Below are 16,167 nucleotides of genomic sequence, written 5' to 3' on the forward strand. Positions count from 1 at the left end.
CTTGATGTCATTGTTCCGTTAGCGCCACGCTAATGCGATTTACTAGAAATTTTAATTAACGTCATCTCTCAGATTTATAAACGAGCTTAGCAACACAGCTCAACCCTTTCTTAGTGTTTGGATATATATATATATATATATTGCCAGGGTATATATAGATTATGTACGAATGTTCCTTACCTTGGCTAGAGCTATATCATTGTCCGTTCCTCTTTTAGTGTATCTCTCATGTGGTATTAACTGAGTTACTTTGTGCACTGAACCTCCATCTGAATTCCTCGACGATCCAGCACGAATCGTGATTTGACCAGCTGACATGCTATATTAGAAAAAAAGAACACTTTTACTTATGGTGAATTATATCAAATTTCTAATAAAAGTTAACCTTACTAATTTACTTTATCTACCACCACAACAAAATCCAAGCGTTTTCAAACATTTTTATTGAGTACACCTGACCCTTCAATTTGCCCCACAGGTAAAAATCACAACAATCGCCAGTGGTCTCGTGGCCCTCATCTATAAGGTGTCAAGTCTATAAAGTATGAGACTTTTTCGCCAGTAGAATGTTGGCCGACAGGATACGAGAGGTTGTGCTATACAATGTGTGCCAAAAGCCCGAATTTAGTTCCATTCCTTCGCGCAGTGTTCTTAAGCCACAGGCCATGTATCATATATTCATATTCATGGTGGGCGAAAGGAATCTAGCCCGGAAAATATTTACAATAGGACTGACGTGCGAGTAACCCTTCTTAATGAACATCACAGAAGATGCTGGAAATCGTCACCGTTGACGTCGATATCGATACAGCGCCGTACTCGATTTATCAAAATGAGAGACACTCGTATCAGCTCTTTGCAGTGTGTGAGGATTATTGCAGTCACATGACCTTTCAATTTGCCCCACGGGTAAAAATCACAGGGAGAGATATCAGGCGATCGAAGTGGCCAGTTTATTGCAGTGCCCTCTGCTGATGGTTCTCTCCTCATCGAATACCTCATGCACTCGTGACAAGGTTGTCAAAGGGGTGTGTGCTGTTGCACCGTCTTTCTGAAAATATCTATACACTCGTTCCATCTTGTATAAGTTGATCCACGTATGGATTAAACAGTGTCTTGACGTACTGGTTAGCATTAACAGTTTAGTGAAAGAATCGCATAACACTGGACAACGAAGGCGCGCTCTTTTATCGTGAGCACCATTTTGTGTTGTCTTCAACTGGTCACTAAACACATCTGCTCCTCCCACTCACACTCACTCCAGCATTTCCTGTGGTGGGCAGTTATCCTGTTAGTTAACAGAGGTCAATTTTGCATCAGTATTATAAATATGTACGGGCCAGTTTTAATTTTCCACCCGGTATCACGTCGTTCATTTCTTCTCATTAACTCCTCTGATGAGGCTGACGTCAGAAGGCGCATCCGGTCGTAAAAATTTGGTTGGAAGTTTCGTCTCACTTCATACACGACCTCCTAGAGAAACTGGACAAGGGTTAGACATATACACGCGTTTGAAAAGTTGGTCTTTCTGAACACTGTGAAACTGAGTTAATGTGCCGCGCATGTACGATGAAGTAACTGCACTACACGTTTCATGGTCCTTTGTATTAATTCGCTACTTTCGAAATTAGTAGTTCACATTCAGATACAAAGAGGATATAACGCATGCCTGCCTGACAAAATTTTAATTGTTATAACATAGATAAAACTCTTTCAACAACGTTATTATACTTTGTGTGTAACGTTAGGTTACGTTACCGGAAAACTTCGATGTGTCTGTGTGACGTTAAACCACTAGCAACGAAAATCCAGGTTATTTTAAAGGAGAAAGGATCAACTGCAGGTACTACATCTTAATATTGCAGTTCCCGTAGACAGTCCATTGCCTACAGTACAGCATAACCTTCTACGCAGTTGTGATACATAATACTGGAGCAAGAAATCATTGTCCTTAAAACTGAAATCAGTACTCGGAGAGGCAACGTGATTTAGACTTGTAAATAGTAGCTTAATAAATTTAGGGAGATATTTTCGACTATTTTTAGCTACCCTGCCTGACAAAATAAGTTAACAACTGAAAAACCATGTGTCTTTATTGAACTGATTACAATATGGGATGAGAGAGACAAGGCCATTGTCAGTTACAGGTGTAATGTTGGCGTCGGGTCAGTAGGGTGTATCACCCCCAGGGCCGCAATGCATCTCCTTATGCGTTCGGAAGGGTGTCAAACAGCCTTTGGACCCTCTCCTAAGGCACGTTCGTCCACAGTTGTAGCAGCTGTCCCTCCAGATTCCGCAGATTGGTACTGGGATGGAGATCCCTTCCAATGTCATTCCACACATGTTCAATGACGGAGAGGTTCGGGGATATTGCTGGCCGCGGGAGGACCTCAGCATGCTCTGGGCAGTCCATAGACACATGTGCTGTGTGTGGACATGCATTAACTTTTTCGAAGACTGTTCCAGGGTGCTGTACGTCTATGGCGTATATCTGTGCCATCAAAATCTGCCGAAGCACTATTAGAGATGACTTGAACGCATACCCTATGTTTTCCCACGCCATGATACCAGGGATTACGCCTGTGTGTCTTTCCACAGTACGGGCAGGACCTGCCCTCTGCCCTCGACGCCGCCCAATCCACACACTATGGTCATCAGGTGTTATGGAGAAGTGGGACCCGACACTGAACATGGTGCAACACCAATCGTCCTCAGTCCATGCCTCCCGGGCCAGGCACCACTCCAAACGCAGGCGCTGGTGTTTTGGTGTCAATGGCAACCGACGCATAGGGTGGTAGGACCACAATCCGGCGGATGCGAGCCGTCGAGACAATGTGCGGGAGCTCACAGGATGCTGTAGAGTTTCCAGTACGCGTTAGTGGATGGCGGGTGGCGAAATTAAGGGATGCCGCAATGCTTGGCACACCTGCACGACATGATTGGGTGCCCTCATGTACACACTGAGTCCAACATCGGGCCACTGTGATACCCGAATTGCCCACATGCATGGCAATTGCACAATACGACAAAGCAGCCTCATGCAGCCCTATAATGATGCAGCCTCTGTCAAATGATGTCACTTGGTGTCTAACGCATCTGCGAGGCATCGCGTGCCTTTAAACTGTACGTAATCCTCCCTGCACGTCTTGTTTAGCTGTCTGATTCACAGCAGTTAATTGGTATCAACTTATACAAAACAGAACGGTACAATCACGAATGCACTCTGGTGGGCGTTCTACACATTTACGGTTCCTTGTAAATCTAATCATTTACTCACACATCAATGGTATGCATGTCTGTAATATAGGACCACTCCTTCTGTGTGCTTAATTTTTTTGACCAGACCGTGTCCCATTTACAAGTCTAATCGCATTTGAGTTTTAAACAAAAAAAAAAAGCTTTTCTTTACCCCCTCTTTTCCTTCACACACACACCCACACATACTGGATGGTGTATCGAACTACTATTCCCAACACCGCCTCTACAGCTGTCAATATCCTACACTAGTGGTGGTCATTCTAATCAGATAGTCCATTGGTCAGTTCAAATATTATATTTGAAGTTAGTGGTTAAAGAAAAGAGAAGATTTTTGAACGAAATGGAAAACATTAAATTAAAATTTATTGGATATGTCATCAGTCACAATACTTTCATCACTAACATACTTGAAGGGAAAGTGCTGGGAAAGAAAGGGAGAGGAAGACCTAGGATGAAGTATTTAGACGACCTCAAGAAGAAGTCAGATTGTGAGAATTACACGCAACTGAAGCGAACAGCCAATGGAAATAAAGAGTGGTTGCATCGACAAGGCATTAGCCTTTAGGAGATTGATTGATTGATTGATTGATTGATTGATTGATTGATTGATTGATTGATTGCTTGATTGATTGATTGATTGATTGATTGATTGATTGATTGATTGATTGATTGATTGATTGATTGATTGATTGATTGATTGATTGATTGATTGATCAACGCCAAATTTATTCCCTATGACATCGCTTGCTCGTGCTGGACATCCGAATTCGGCCGTGAAAAGAACGGGGACTGCGGCACAGGAGCATAATTACAAGAAACTACGACCAGTTAGAGACACTAGGAGGTGATGCCAATATGTATTGGCCCGCAAGATATTGGCCATGTTATACACATCAAAGGGTCGGTCAACATCCTGGAAGTCCCAGCAGCTATCCTCCAATGATGGACTGACTATTGTGCTGGCACCTGCAACGAAAAGCTTCCAATCCCACCAATACTGAGCCCTTAACCCATGTCTGGACCTGCAACATTATTCACGTCCAGAGAAGTGATATCACCCCTCAAGAAATGAAGAATGGGAAAACAATATGCCATGACGATGTACCAGTTGATATCTTAAAGATGCCTGGGCAAATTTGTGTAGAATTTGTCACGCTATTCAGTCAAATCGTAGTCAACCCCCTGTGGATGAGGGACGCAGACGAAGAATACACCCACGGTATCCCTCGCCTACCGTAAGAGGCGAATAAATGGGCGACCAGGGGTGATTGAATTAGAACCATGAAACTATTTGTGATTAGTGCACTCACGCGGGGAACGCCATGGGTCGCCTTTATTGCGAGTTTTACCACTACATTATGTACACTGTAGATTTGTGATTAGGAGCAGTAGAGAGTGGTTCACTGTAGGTTTACAGTATCTGTAATTAGTACCACAGTTCCCTTTGATTAGTGCCATTATGTGAGAAATACCACAGGTTTGGGCGTTGCCTCTGATAGTACCACTATATGAGCGAAACCGTGGGTTTGCGTTGCCTACCATTAGTACACCTAGGTGAGGAACACCGTGGATTTGCATTGCCTATGAGTGGTGCTGTAATGTGAGAAACACCATAAGTCTGCGTTACGTTTGCGACGTATATTACTTGTGAGAAGTACTATAATGTGTGAAAAATCGTGAGTCTACGTTTCTTTGGATTAGTACCTCCTACATGAGAAATACCCTGGATCTACTTTACTAGCGATAAGTACCATTATAAGGGGCCGCTGATCTGGATCTTGGACCCCCTAAGAGAACAAGGATCGTCGATTCAGGATTGTGCTTTGGAAGTAGTCCCTTGGTCAGTAATACTATTGTTTTAAGATAGTTTCTGAGAAGGTGGGGGAATGCGGGTCGGATCCACTGATCGTTCTAAGTTCATTATTTATTTACTGCGCACTACAGGATTTCTAATCCCAATTACAGCGGCAAATGTTTACACGTGTTTTTTTAATGTTTCAATCAGTCTAATATCATAATATCGAAACTATTCTAATATTATATTTACGTTGAGAAATAAATAATATTACATATCTAATCCTTACAAGAAACAAGGAGATAAAACATAATTTCATATCTAAACTAGTCTAATAACCTAATATCTAAACTAATCTAATATTATATTTACAACGAGAAAGGAACAGTATTTCACATCTAATCTAATAATCTTTACATGAAAGAGGAAAAAAATAAAAAATAACATTCGTAATTTCATATTTAAATTATTATTTTTTTCTAGTTCTAACACTTATAATTACATTTGTGGGATAGGACTTAATGTAGAATGTTTATAATACATTTTTGGTTCAAATCAGCATTACAGAGTTTTCACGGAGATAGTGAATTGTTGTAGAAACAGGTCTAGGGGTACACAGAAGTCTAAAGAATTATTTTTCTGAGCTGCGCTCTTGTAGATATTGCATAGCCTGTAGAGTGGGGAATTTTTGTGAGCGGTTGTTCTGACATTTTTATTATGAAAAATTACATTTGTCCTCGCATTAAAGCGGGGCACGTGAAAGCTCAAGAGGCATAAAAAGTCAGGGTTGTCAATAATAGATTTTACATTTTTGTACAGAAACTTCATGTCATCCTTTTGTCTCCTCAGTTCCAAGCTTTCTATTTCAAAATTTAGGAGATGTTCGTTGTATGCTATGTGTGGATAATTACCGGTTTTTTGAAATGTATTTCAAATATCTCTTTTGGATCTTTTCGATCTGTGCAATATATATTTTGTTTACTGGATTCCATATAACGCTTGCGTATTCTACTTTGGACCTGACGAGAGAGCTGTAGAGGTGTATACAGGTTTTTAGGAGTTTAAAGGGTTTGACATTCCTCATCACAAATCCTAATGTCCTGTATGACTCAGCAACTACCTTCTGTATATGTGGAGTGAAGGTGAGTTCTCGGTCTAATAATATCCCGAGGTCTTTAACCTCATTTACTGGTTTCAGGTCATCGTAACCTAGTTTATAGTTAAAGGAAATACACGTTTTATTTCGAGTGAACGACATGGATACCCATTTCTCTACATTTAAATATAGTTGATTTTCAGTCGTCCATTGTAGTAAATTACTTAAGTCAGCCTAGAGAAGTTCGCAGTCGTTAATGGTGACAATCGATTTGAATACCTTAAAGTCATCGGCGTACAAGAGAGAGTCCGAGAATTTTATTCGTTCAGATAAGTCATTGATTAGCACCAGGAACATCCACGGCCCTAGATTAGAGCCCTGGACTATTCCTGAATTTACAGGGTATTATTCTCTGAATGATTTTCTTTGATATACTGCATACAGCTTTCTATCTCTTAGGTAGGAGCGGACAAGACATAGTAGTGGGTAAGATAATCCAAGCATATTTAATTTTTTAGGAGAATATCATGGTCAATTTTTTCAAAGGCCTTTTCGAAGTCAGTAAATATTGCATCTATCTGGCCACCTCTATCAAGTTCTGAGAATACTGATTGTGTAACATTTATGAGATTTGTTACTGTAGATCGTCCTGAAATATATCCATGTTGCTGTTCTGATATTAAAGGTCGTGTATAGATTGTGAGTCCTCGACATAATATAAATTCGAAAATCTTGGCTATAGCTGAAGTAATTGATATTGGTTGGTAGTTTTTTATTAACATTGGATTACCCGATTTAAACGCAGGATATACTCGGGACAGTTTCCATACTGTGGGAAATACAGATGTTTTGAGAATTAAGTTATAAATGAAGAGGAGAGGATATTTAAGTACATCTTTGCAACCTTTTATAACATACGGCGGTATCTGATCTGGTCCCGCTGAAGACTTTGGCTTGAGCGTTTTTAACGCTAGTTCAACATCCTCTACAGTAATGCTGTCAATGTGGATATTGCCAGTGGTTCCTGATGGAACGTTTGGAATGTTATACTGAGCTCTATCTTCGGAATATACAGACTGAACGTACGTTGCAAACCCTTCCGTAATGTTCGTACCATTCTCTAATACTTTAGAGTCGTATTCATAGGTATTGCGATTTTTTCTAGTCAGTGGATCTATTTTGGAATTATTTTTAACTTTCAGTATTGTAAGTTGGATCCGCTGATTGTATTAAATTCATATTTATCCATTCATTCTTCATCATCACGTTTTGAATTCTGGTCAGTGGATGAATTTTGTACTTTTAAATTGTAATTATATTTCGACTCATTTCGTACTATTAGAGACCGAAGACCTAGACTTTTAACCCCTTTAAACAACAAGCATCATCATCATCATCATCATCATCATCATCATCATCATCATCATAATCAAATCGTAGTCGAGACCAAGCTTCACACTGTGTGCACCACTGTGTATCGGAATGGGAGTGGGGTTAATGGCCAATTCGACTACTGTGCCCATGCTCTGAAGGTATTTGAAAGAGTACTGGGTAATCGACTAAAAATTATTGTTTCATAACATTAAATCAGTGAAGATTTGTTAGAGGACCTGGTACCACAGATTTGTTTCCTGCCACACGTTTTTTGATGGTGAGGCACTCAGTAAAGGAGACAGCTCACTTAGCATTTTTAGACCTGCCAAAAGCTTTCGATTGGGTATCACACGATCTCATATGGCGATCATTTCACAGCTACGGAGTTCCAGAGGTACATATAGAATAGATCCAACTTCTGTACCGTAACATCACAAGCGTAATTTGACGTCCAGCTGTGCTGTCATCAACACCCAACATCATTTTCTTCAAGGTCCCTCCTTTTCACCGCTAGTCTTCAGCCTTTGTATAGATACGGCAACAGCTGACATATAATCTTCCATCCCTGGACACTCCTGTATGTGGATGATGTAATACTTCCAAAAAGGTTCAGCCTTGCACTTCAGCACCAGGTGACAAACTGGAAAATGGGACTGGATGAGAATGGGCAGCGACTTAACATTCAGAGATCAGAATATCTAGAATGTGGCTTCCAAACCAACGGCACCATTAAAAGTGTGATCAAACCTTGAAGAAAGTCACCTATTTTAGTTATATTTGATCTCCTGTCACATCAGATAATGATGCCACTACTGACGCCCGGATGAGCGTTAGCAAGGCAAGGTCTAATTGGAGACAGGTGTCCTCTGCGACAAAAGGAGCCAATTTATCTGAAGGCTATAATTTAAAAACCTGTGATACGACCAGTTGCCTTTTATGGAGTAGAATATCTCCCCTTGGCTTGGAAACATGGGAAGATCCTCCCATGCTATGCAAACGAGAATGTTACGATGTCATTGCGACTGACTCTCTTGGACCATATCCGAAATGAACATGTGCCACGTAAACCCTTTGCGGTCCATACAGTAGAGAAAGCGAGACAGGCTCGACACTGGTTGTATGGCCACGTCATGAGAAGCAAAGATAGTTCAGCAATGGATATGGCCCTTCAACTTTAATCACCTGGACGCCGATCACGAGGGAGGCACCCGAAGATGTGGATGGACAACTTCGTGGAAGATGCGTGATCTGGTTCTCAAACCTCGAAACGTCCTTGACAGGGCCAAATGGCGAGGATGTAGCCAAACAGTGGAACAATTGAAGTGGAAACCGCTAGAAAGGAAAGAGTCAAGAGCCCGGGGCCCTCTCAACCGCAAATCAGTACGCTGACCATTCAGCCAAGGAGACGGACTATTAAAATCTTCCTTGGCTATTGTAATTTTAGCCTTCTCTTCCTCACTACATATCGTAACCTCTCTTAACCATATTCTTAGATATTTAAATTTGGGGTTTACTCTATTTTAACCTGACAAAGTATTTTGGTTTTTTAGTTATTGTCTAATGCATATTTCTGACATGATTCATGTAGAGCATCTGGTATAATTAGAGGACAAGAATTATCTTTCTGATCAATAATACCCTATTTGATATGAAAATTCATATTTACAAGATATGAATGACACCTCTCTGAAAAAAGATATGTTCCTGGCCTCATGAGGTTGAACGCCAACCGACTGTGTTGGGGGACTATGTGGAAAGTTCAAGTACTTGTAGGGATTGTCTTATGTACTCAGCTACACTGCCATTCAGTAATAATGTATGAATATTCTCTATGAGCGTTACAAACGTAGTCTAAATATTAGTCAGTTAGCAGTGAAATAACTTTTCAATCGACTTACCCTACTACACAGTGTGCTGCGGTCACCACCCACTCATTTCCAATGATCGAGGCACCACACATCATCGATCCGCGGTTGAGATAAGCAACCTAAAACATGAAGAGCAGGGATAAGATTTTAATGCCGAATTAAATGTAGGAGGAATTAATTATATAAATAACAATAATACACAAATACTTCCAGAAAATGTCTTACAGCTCTTAGAAGAGTAGTCTTTATCGGAAAACAAGGTGTTTTCATTTAATCACACCTACACATTAAGCACAACAACCAAGCTCCGTAGTATAAGAGGAGAATGAGTGTCGCTTAAAATAAATAAATAGCCTTCCGGATCCCCTAAGGGTTATGGCCTCCTGCAATGCAGGGTCAGTGCTCAGTTTAACTTAACAGGTGAGCAGGTCCTGAAGAGCATTATTATATTGGTTATCTCCTTGTTTGTTTAGTGAGAACGTATTGTATTACTACATGTTGTACACTTCTCTTGTCAAACGCCGAGTCCAAACTGCCATCTGATATGTTTCTGCGCTGAACATCAACATCTCTGCTCCACAGGCGACGACTGAAGTTTATGCTAGCTGCTTCTTGACATGGCGGCGCTCAAAGCTGCAACGAGAGCACAGGTATGCGATGGCGAGTGGTTCACCTTCTGATTAGTGGTGCGGACGGAGCGGTTCGGTTCCGAACAAGTACTATGACGTCATTACTCGGTTAAACAGAGTACAATTTTGTGGCGGTAAATTGAAACTTACCGAGCTCGATAGCTGCAGTCGCTTAAGTGCGGCCAGTATCCAGTAATCGGGAGATAGTGGGTTCGAGCCCCACTGTCGGCAGCCCTGAAAATGGTTTTCCATGGTTTCCCATTTTCACACCAGGCAAATGCTGCGGCTGTACCTTAATTAAGGCCACGGCCGCTTCCTTCCACTTCCTAGACCTTTCCTATCCATAAGACATATATGTGTCGGTGCGACGTAAAGCAAATAGGAAAAAAAATAAACTTCATATTGACCTTCTAAGCATAGTTTTCATGAATAAAGAAGATTATTAATTATTATCAGTGATACTATGTTCCGTACTTCCTATTATTGGTTATTTGCACAATTTTTATAATGTAATATAAATGTAACATAACAAAGAGTGTAATTAAAAACCTGTGCTTGATATGAGGGATATCATGTAGACAAAAATAAAGGAATAAATATACAAATGAATAAATAAATAAAATAAAATGTATATCAATGCATATGGATAAAGGTACCGTATTCCATAATGTGATGACTGACGAAACGAAATCTAGTTCATTGAAATGTGCCTAAACTCGTATTATGTCAAACATTTCATTGATAACTATGTGGTAAGGCGTTAGATGACAAATCTGTTAAGATAACATCAGTAATGGAAATAAGTAAAGTACACAAATGAACTCAAATTTGTATCTTCTTACAAGCATTAAAATCAGCCGCAACACGTCGTACACGGACAGTTAAGTGTTGTGTATTGCATGGAACAGGTGTTATATAGGAGGAATTTCTATTCAGAAATATCAGTGTTCCAGGTCGTTTTGCAGAAAGCGACGGCCTTCGTTCTGAAATAATTTGCCCAGCACATGAAAACATCTCCTATACGGGCACAGATGGAGCAGGTACGCTAAGGAAAGAAAGAGCAAGTTCACTTAAGAGCCAATGAATATTGAATTTTCACGACCACATTGTAATCGATATCGACTTTCAACGTATTAGGTTTGTTACGTACACTCAGTACGTGTTGAACAGATGTTTAGTACTGAAAAAGTGGCCGACCGGACACCAGTGGGATCCGAACCCACAACCTCCCGATTTCGCGTAGGTGGCTCTACCAATTGAGTTATGGTGGCCTAGCTCAGCTTCTGTTTGAAAGGATCTGAGTTACAGGTCTGGCTGGCTCTATCCTCTGTCCTCTACAACCCTCAGTGACTGCATATCTTCACATACAAAAGTAGCCAAACTCCTACGCAACTTAGTTTTACCTGTACTCTCTTTTCCATACGTAGGAATGGAATTGCATTCTGTACAACTATATCTTGTACCATGTCCTTACGATGCACCCGTTTTATGTGATTTCATAAATTTGACGTTCCTCCACCTGTACAATAGATTTGATTGCAAATTTTACAGGTAGCGGATTTTCTATCTGGACTGCTAGTAAAATACTGCCATGCTTGAAAGGAGTTTCGTGACATTATTGCTTCTTTCTTATTATAAATGTCGATAGAATATATAGCGCAACAACTTTAAACAAAGATATATATATCAGGAAACATACAAATAGAACAGACGACACAGACTGGAGTTTGAACAAGAGCGCAGTGATGTTGCGAGTAAAGCCTGGTTGGAAGGTTTACTGAAGCACCCGCAGCGCCTATTCGGAGTGTTCGTGTTCAATCGGTGCTCCGCTGTGACGTCGCGTAACCTCAAGGACCGAGTTACTCTACAGTTCTACTCGCTCCGTCCCCACCTCTACTTCTGATGGCTGAATACAAACTAGCGGGTCTCCTGTTAGCATTTTGTAGAGGGGGAGAGAGAGAGAGAGATGGAATGTTCTCGAGGCGGAAGATGAATCACAGCGCTGGAAAACTAACAGTTAAGTTACTATAGAGAATAATAACAGATTGCCAAAAAATACGAATAAAGTTCCTGTGAGAATATTAATAATAACGTTCAATAAATAATTTAGAAAAGACTAAACAATAAATTAAAAAGAATAATCAATTAAAGGGAGGGCAGCGGCGAAAGTTGACATGATCGGTACCAACGAGCGTGAAAATTGCCGATGACGCGCGTAACATGTCCAAGTGATAGTAGACAATAAGGAAATTTGGAATTAATGAACACAAGGTCAGCATACGTGCCAAGAAATCACAGAAAATTGTTTTCATTAAACCTGTGACATGAGCATACGCCAAAGGTGAAATTATACTCTTCCAGGTTGAACAGTTACTTGACTTAGGAGCAAGTTCCAGGTAATCTTAACATAAAAAAATAACGAAGTTGATAAAAAACGAGAGGTACCGAGATTTAAAAAAGTGTGAACATAAATTTGCCATCATATTCCGAGTACGTTCATGTGAAGCATGCAGTATACTGCGGGAGGGGGGGGCATAGGATATTAAACTCATGCAAGTATTCATATCTGTTGAGAAAACGCCATATCACATATTGTAATGATAATTCACTTCAACAACAGTATGCACATGCCATTTGTTGAACTGTGTGTGCACTATTTGGGCTAACCCTGTATATTGATAGTCAATTAATCAGTCAATCAATCAATAACAACTGATCTGCATTTATAAATTTCTCCCAGATTCCCTGTTTGTTGTATATCTAGTCCTTTCTTAAATAATTTGAAATAAATTCGAAGTTTTTCGAAGATACCGGCCGGTTAATTATTCCAATCCCTAATTTCTCTTTTTATAAGTATCAGCTCCAGGTTTCCCCTCAAATTACATCTTTAATAAATACAAAGAATGTGTAATTTTGAATGCTACTGGAGTAATAACAATTTAATACATACAACTCAGTCTTAAAAAGGAGGAGTACCGAGAATCGAACCCCAGTTACAGCGGAATGTCACGCTCTCCACTATGCAAAATACTATATGATAACATGAATTTGACTTTAAATACCAGATACAGAACGATTACTCAAAGACGCCTTAGCATAAATCCATAAATTCAATACAGACATCCAAATTAAATGTAAATATTAACAAGTCACACCTGGTATGGAAAATTCCTTATGTCTGCGGGTTCACCTCCCACGATCCTACCACCGTCCGGATCGCTCGCTGAAACATAAAATTAAGACAGCATACTGACTTTAACCTAGACAAATTATTTCTAAAATACACTTTAAATCGGTATGTTGGATTAGAAGAAGAAGAAAGAAAAGTTCGTTATGGATAGAAAGAAGAAGTACGATGCTTTATGGAACAGTGATCGAATGAAAATGTTAAAATTTTGAAATTAAAACAAGCAAACTTATTCCAAATATCAGCAACCTGTATATAAGGTACATACAACGATGGCTCGGTCCAACACGGACGAAGGGCATAACAGTAAATGGGATACATGATATTTTTTTTTTGGTGTTTCACGTGATTTGTTCATAATTCAAACTACAGACTCCATAGTAAATAGCTAGATACATGTCATTTACCTATTGCACCCTCATAAAATGAAGCAAAAAATAATATTCTGAGTTAGTAGGTGAAAATAATACTTGAAATGGGCAATGATTTATAACTAGTAACTAGCAAAACACCCGTGCTTCGCTATGGATATAAATTGAATGTTATATTTTGGAGAGTCCACTGTCAGCTGAGCCTGTAAAACACACTCTCAGTTCGTACCTGAGACGGTTTGGGGGAAGGATTATTTATTTTCTGATCTAACACTCGTTTGAACCCCGTATGGGAAATTAGAGTTCTTAAAACCCTATCTGTTTTGGACGTCGAGCAGTAATGGAGGATTAAATGATTTTTAGGGGTTGAAAGTTTTTAAATACTTATTAACATCTAGGATATAGAAGACCACCCTTCATGTATAATTTTAAATTAGTGCCTGAAAAGGATTTGGAGGAATGGATATTGTGCTTTTGAGAGTCAATCAACATCTAAACCGCTCAAGGGAGAAATATTTTGAAGCATATGACATAAAAGAAGTATATTCTCGTAAAATTACAAATTTGTTCGTCAAAAGGTTATGGAGGGATGAATAATTTCGTTTCCGGAGATAACACCATTTAACACTTTAGGGATGGAGCATTTAAAATACTTCCTATTTCACACCTATGATTTCAAATAATAATATACCGCTATTTGGAACGTTGTCTTCGTACGTTAAAACGTTTCGGAGATTAATACATTTGTTTTCGGATCTTAACCTCTATTTATATCCCTGAGGTGTTAAATTTGTTTCAGACCTTCGGTTAGTTAACACTTAGAATATCATTTGAAATTTTAATTTCGCAATTCATACGGTTCCATATAAATGCATATTTTGATCACCTTTAGTCATAACCATTTAGGGGTATATTATTTTAAGACTACTTCTTACTTAAAACCCAAGACAAAATTTTAGAGGGCAGCATTGATCCCCGACAAAAATCGAGATTAAACCTCCATTACTATTTAGGCCAACTACGTATATGTATTAATCTTGTGGCATTTGATTAGGAATTTGAGAGGTTTAAACCTTTAAAAAGTAGACATTCAACGTGCACAATAATACGTAGGTACCATTAATGGCATACAATTTCAAAAGAAATTCCTCTCCTCGATCAACTCCTACATTTTGTACACGGTGGAAAAAATTACCCTGTGTATAAAAATAGATGCGTGTGTCGGTATATTTTACTTTGGAGAGATAAATACCCACTGGTGTTTGTGTATGGCAGTAGCCACGAGTTTCCCATCGAAACACTTTAGTGCTTGCCTGCCGGAAGATGTGGTGGTGTGGTAGATATGGGGGTTTAAAATGGCCAACTACATATAAACAGAGAAGCGTGCGTTCGTATTGTACCTGTCCAAGGCTTCAGTACATAAACAAAATATCGTGGCTCATAAATATGATATTAGAATGAAGCACCTACGATGAGCTTCGAGCTCAGGCAAGTATCGAAATCGCATCTCCCCTGCTACAATAGTACGCTAGCTAAGTCGGTAGAACATTACGGGTCTGAATAAACCGTCCGGTGGGGAAATATTCTTCTAATAATCTCTATAGTAGTGGAATATTAATTATGAGAGGAATACTAGTTCATTACTAATGAGAAGATAAACTATATCTTACATAAAAACATTACTGTACTAGTGAAAAATATCTTATTCACATGGATATGCCATATCCGTCGAAAATTAATATATTCAGATTATACCAAGTTACGATACCCTAACATCGGATGAACTGAAGTAAATTGTATGTTTCTATGACTATATTTCCAAATATTTGAAGGTCGTATCACGTCATTTCCTTAAAATAATCATTGCTGAATATGCAATATAATACACACGCTTGTTTCATTAGGATTCCAGCAAATACACCAACATGACATTATATACAAGGTTGCAGTCCGGTGTACGAAACAATAGGGCGACTTAAAACATTCAATACGTCATGAATATGCAATTTGCACTTCCTGTAATAAACAGAAAAACATAAAATATGCACTTTAGATACACTAAATGAAGTTACAGTAAGTTCAATCCATCTGTTGGTAGTAACAGCACAAACTTTCACTGTATCCAAGGAGAGAACCTGGGTCTCCTGAGACATGGAATATATCAACCTGTAACCCTATACGTTTGAAATGGTTAAAAGAGAAATTGGTGGGATCATTCATCTCAGAACACTGGAGCTTAATCAACGGTGTTAATAATAAATGGTACCTTGGAATTATTGTTTCGAGGGAAATATCGCAGATAATGCTCCTCTACCCTTCACAGACAGGACGAACGCTTGGGCCCGTCTCAGTCCCTTTTGCCGGGCATCATAAATCACTCCAGCCATGGTGTGTTTCATTTCCACAACACAACGAGTTGCACATCCGGGTCCCTTTAAATCTGTCTTTCCACAGCGAAATACATCATGCCTTTCCTGGCGGCTTACCCCAACTTATAATACCTTATATCTACCTCCAGCCTTAATTATTGTATGACCGGGCGAGTTGGCCGTGCGCGTAGAGGCGCGCGGCTGTGAGCTTGCATCCGGG

General features: G+C 39.5%; 1 protein-coding gene across 1 annotated transcript in view; it reads right to left on the reverse strand.

The window, feature by feature from the left end:
• The window catches only part of LOC136867377 (trypsin-1-like), an 80,376-nt gene that overhangs the window by 53,011 nt on the left and 11,198 nt on the right, over window positions 1-16,167 (reverse strand). Inside the window, exons 2-4 of the mRNA XM_068227081.1 lie at window positions 13,176-13,243; window positions 9,422-9,510; window positions 181-319 (exon numbers count right to left, since the gene is read on the reverse strand). Coding sequence (XP_068083182.1) covers window positions 181-319; window positions 9,422-9,510; window positions 13,176-13,243 — 296 coding nt within the window. The remainder of the gene's footprint in view (window positions 1-180; window positions 320-9,421; window positions 9,511-13,175; window positions 13,244-16,167) is intronic.

The sequence above is a fragment of the Anabrus simplex genome, chromosome 3 (genome assembly GCF_040414725.1).
Source record: "Anabrus simplex isolate iqAnaSimp1 chromosome 3, ASM4041472v1, whole genome shotgun sequence".
Lineage (NCBI taxonomy): Eukaryota > Metazoa > Arthropoda > Insecta > Orthoptera > Tettigoniidae > Anabrus > Anabrus simplex.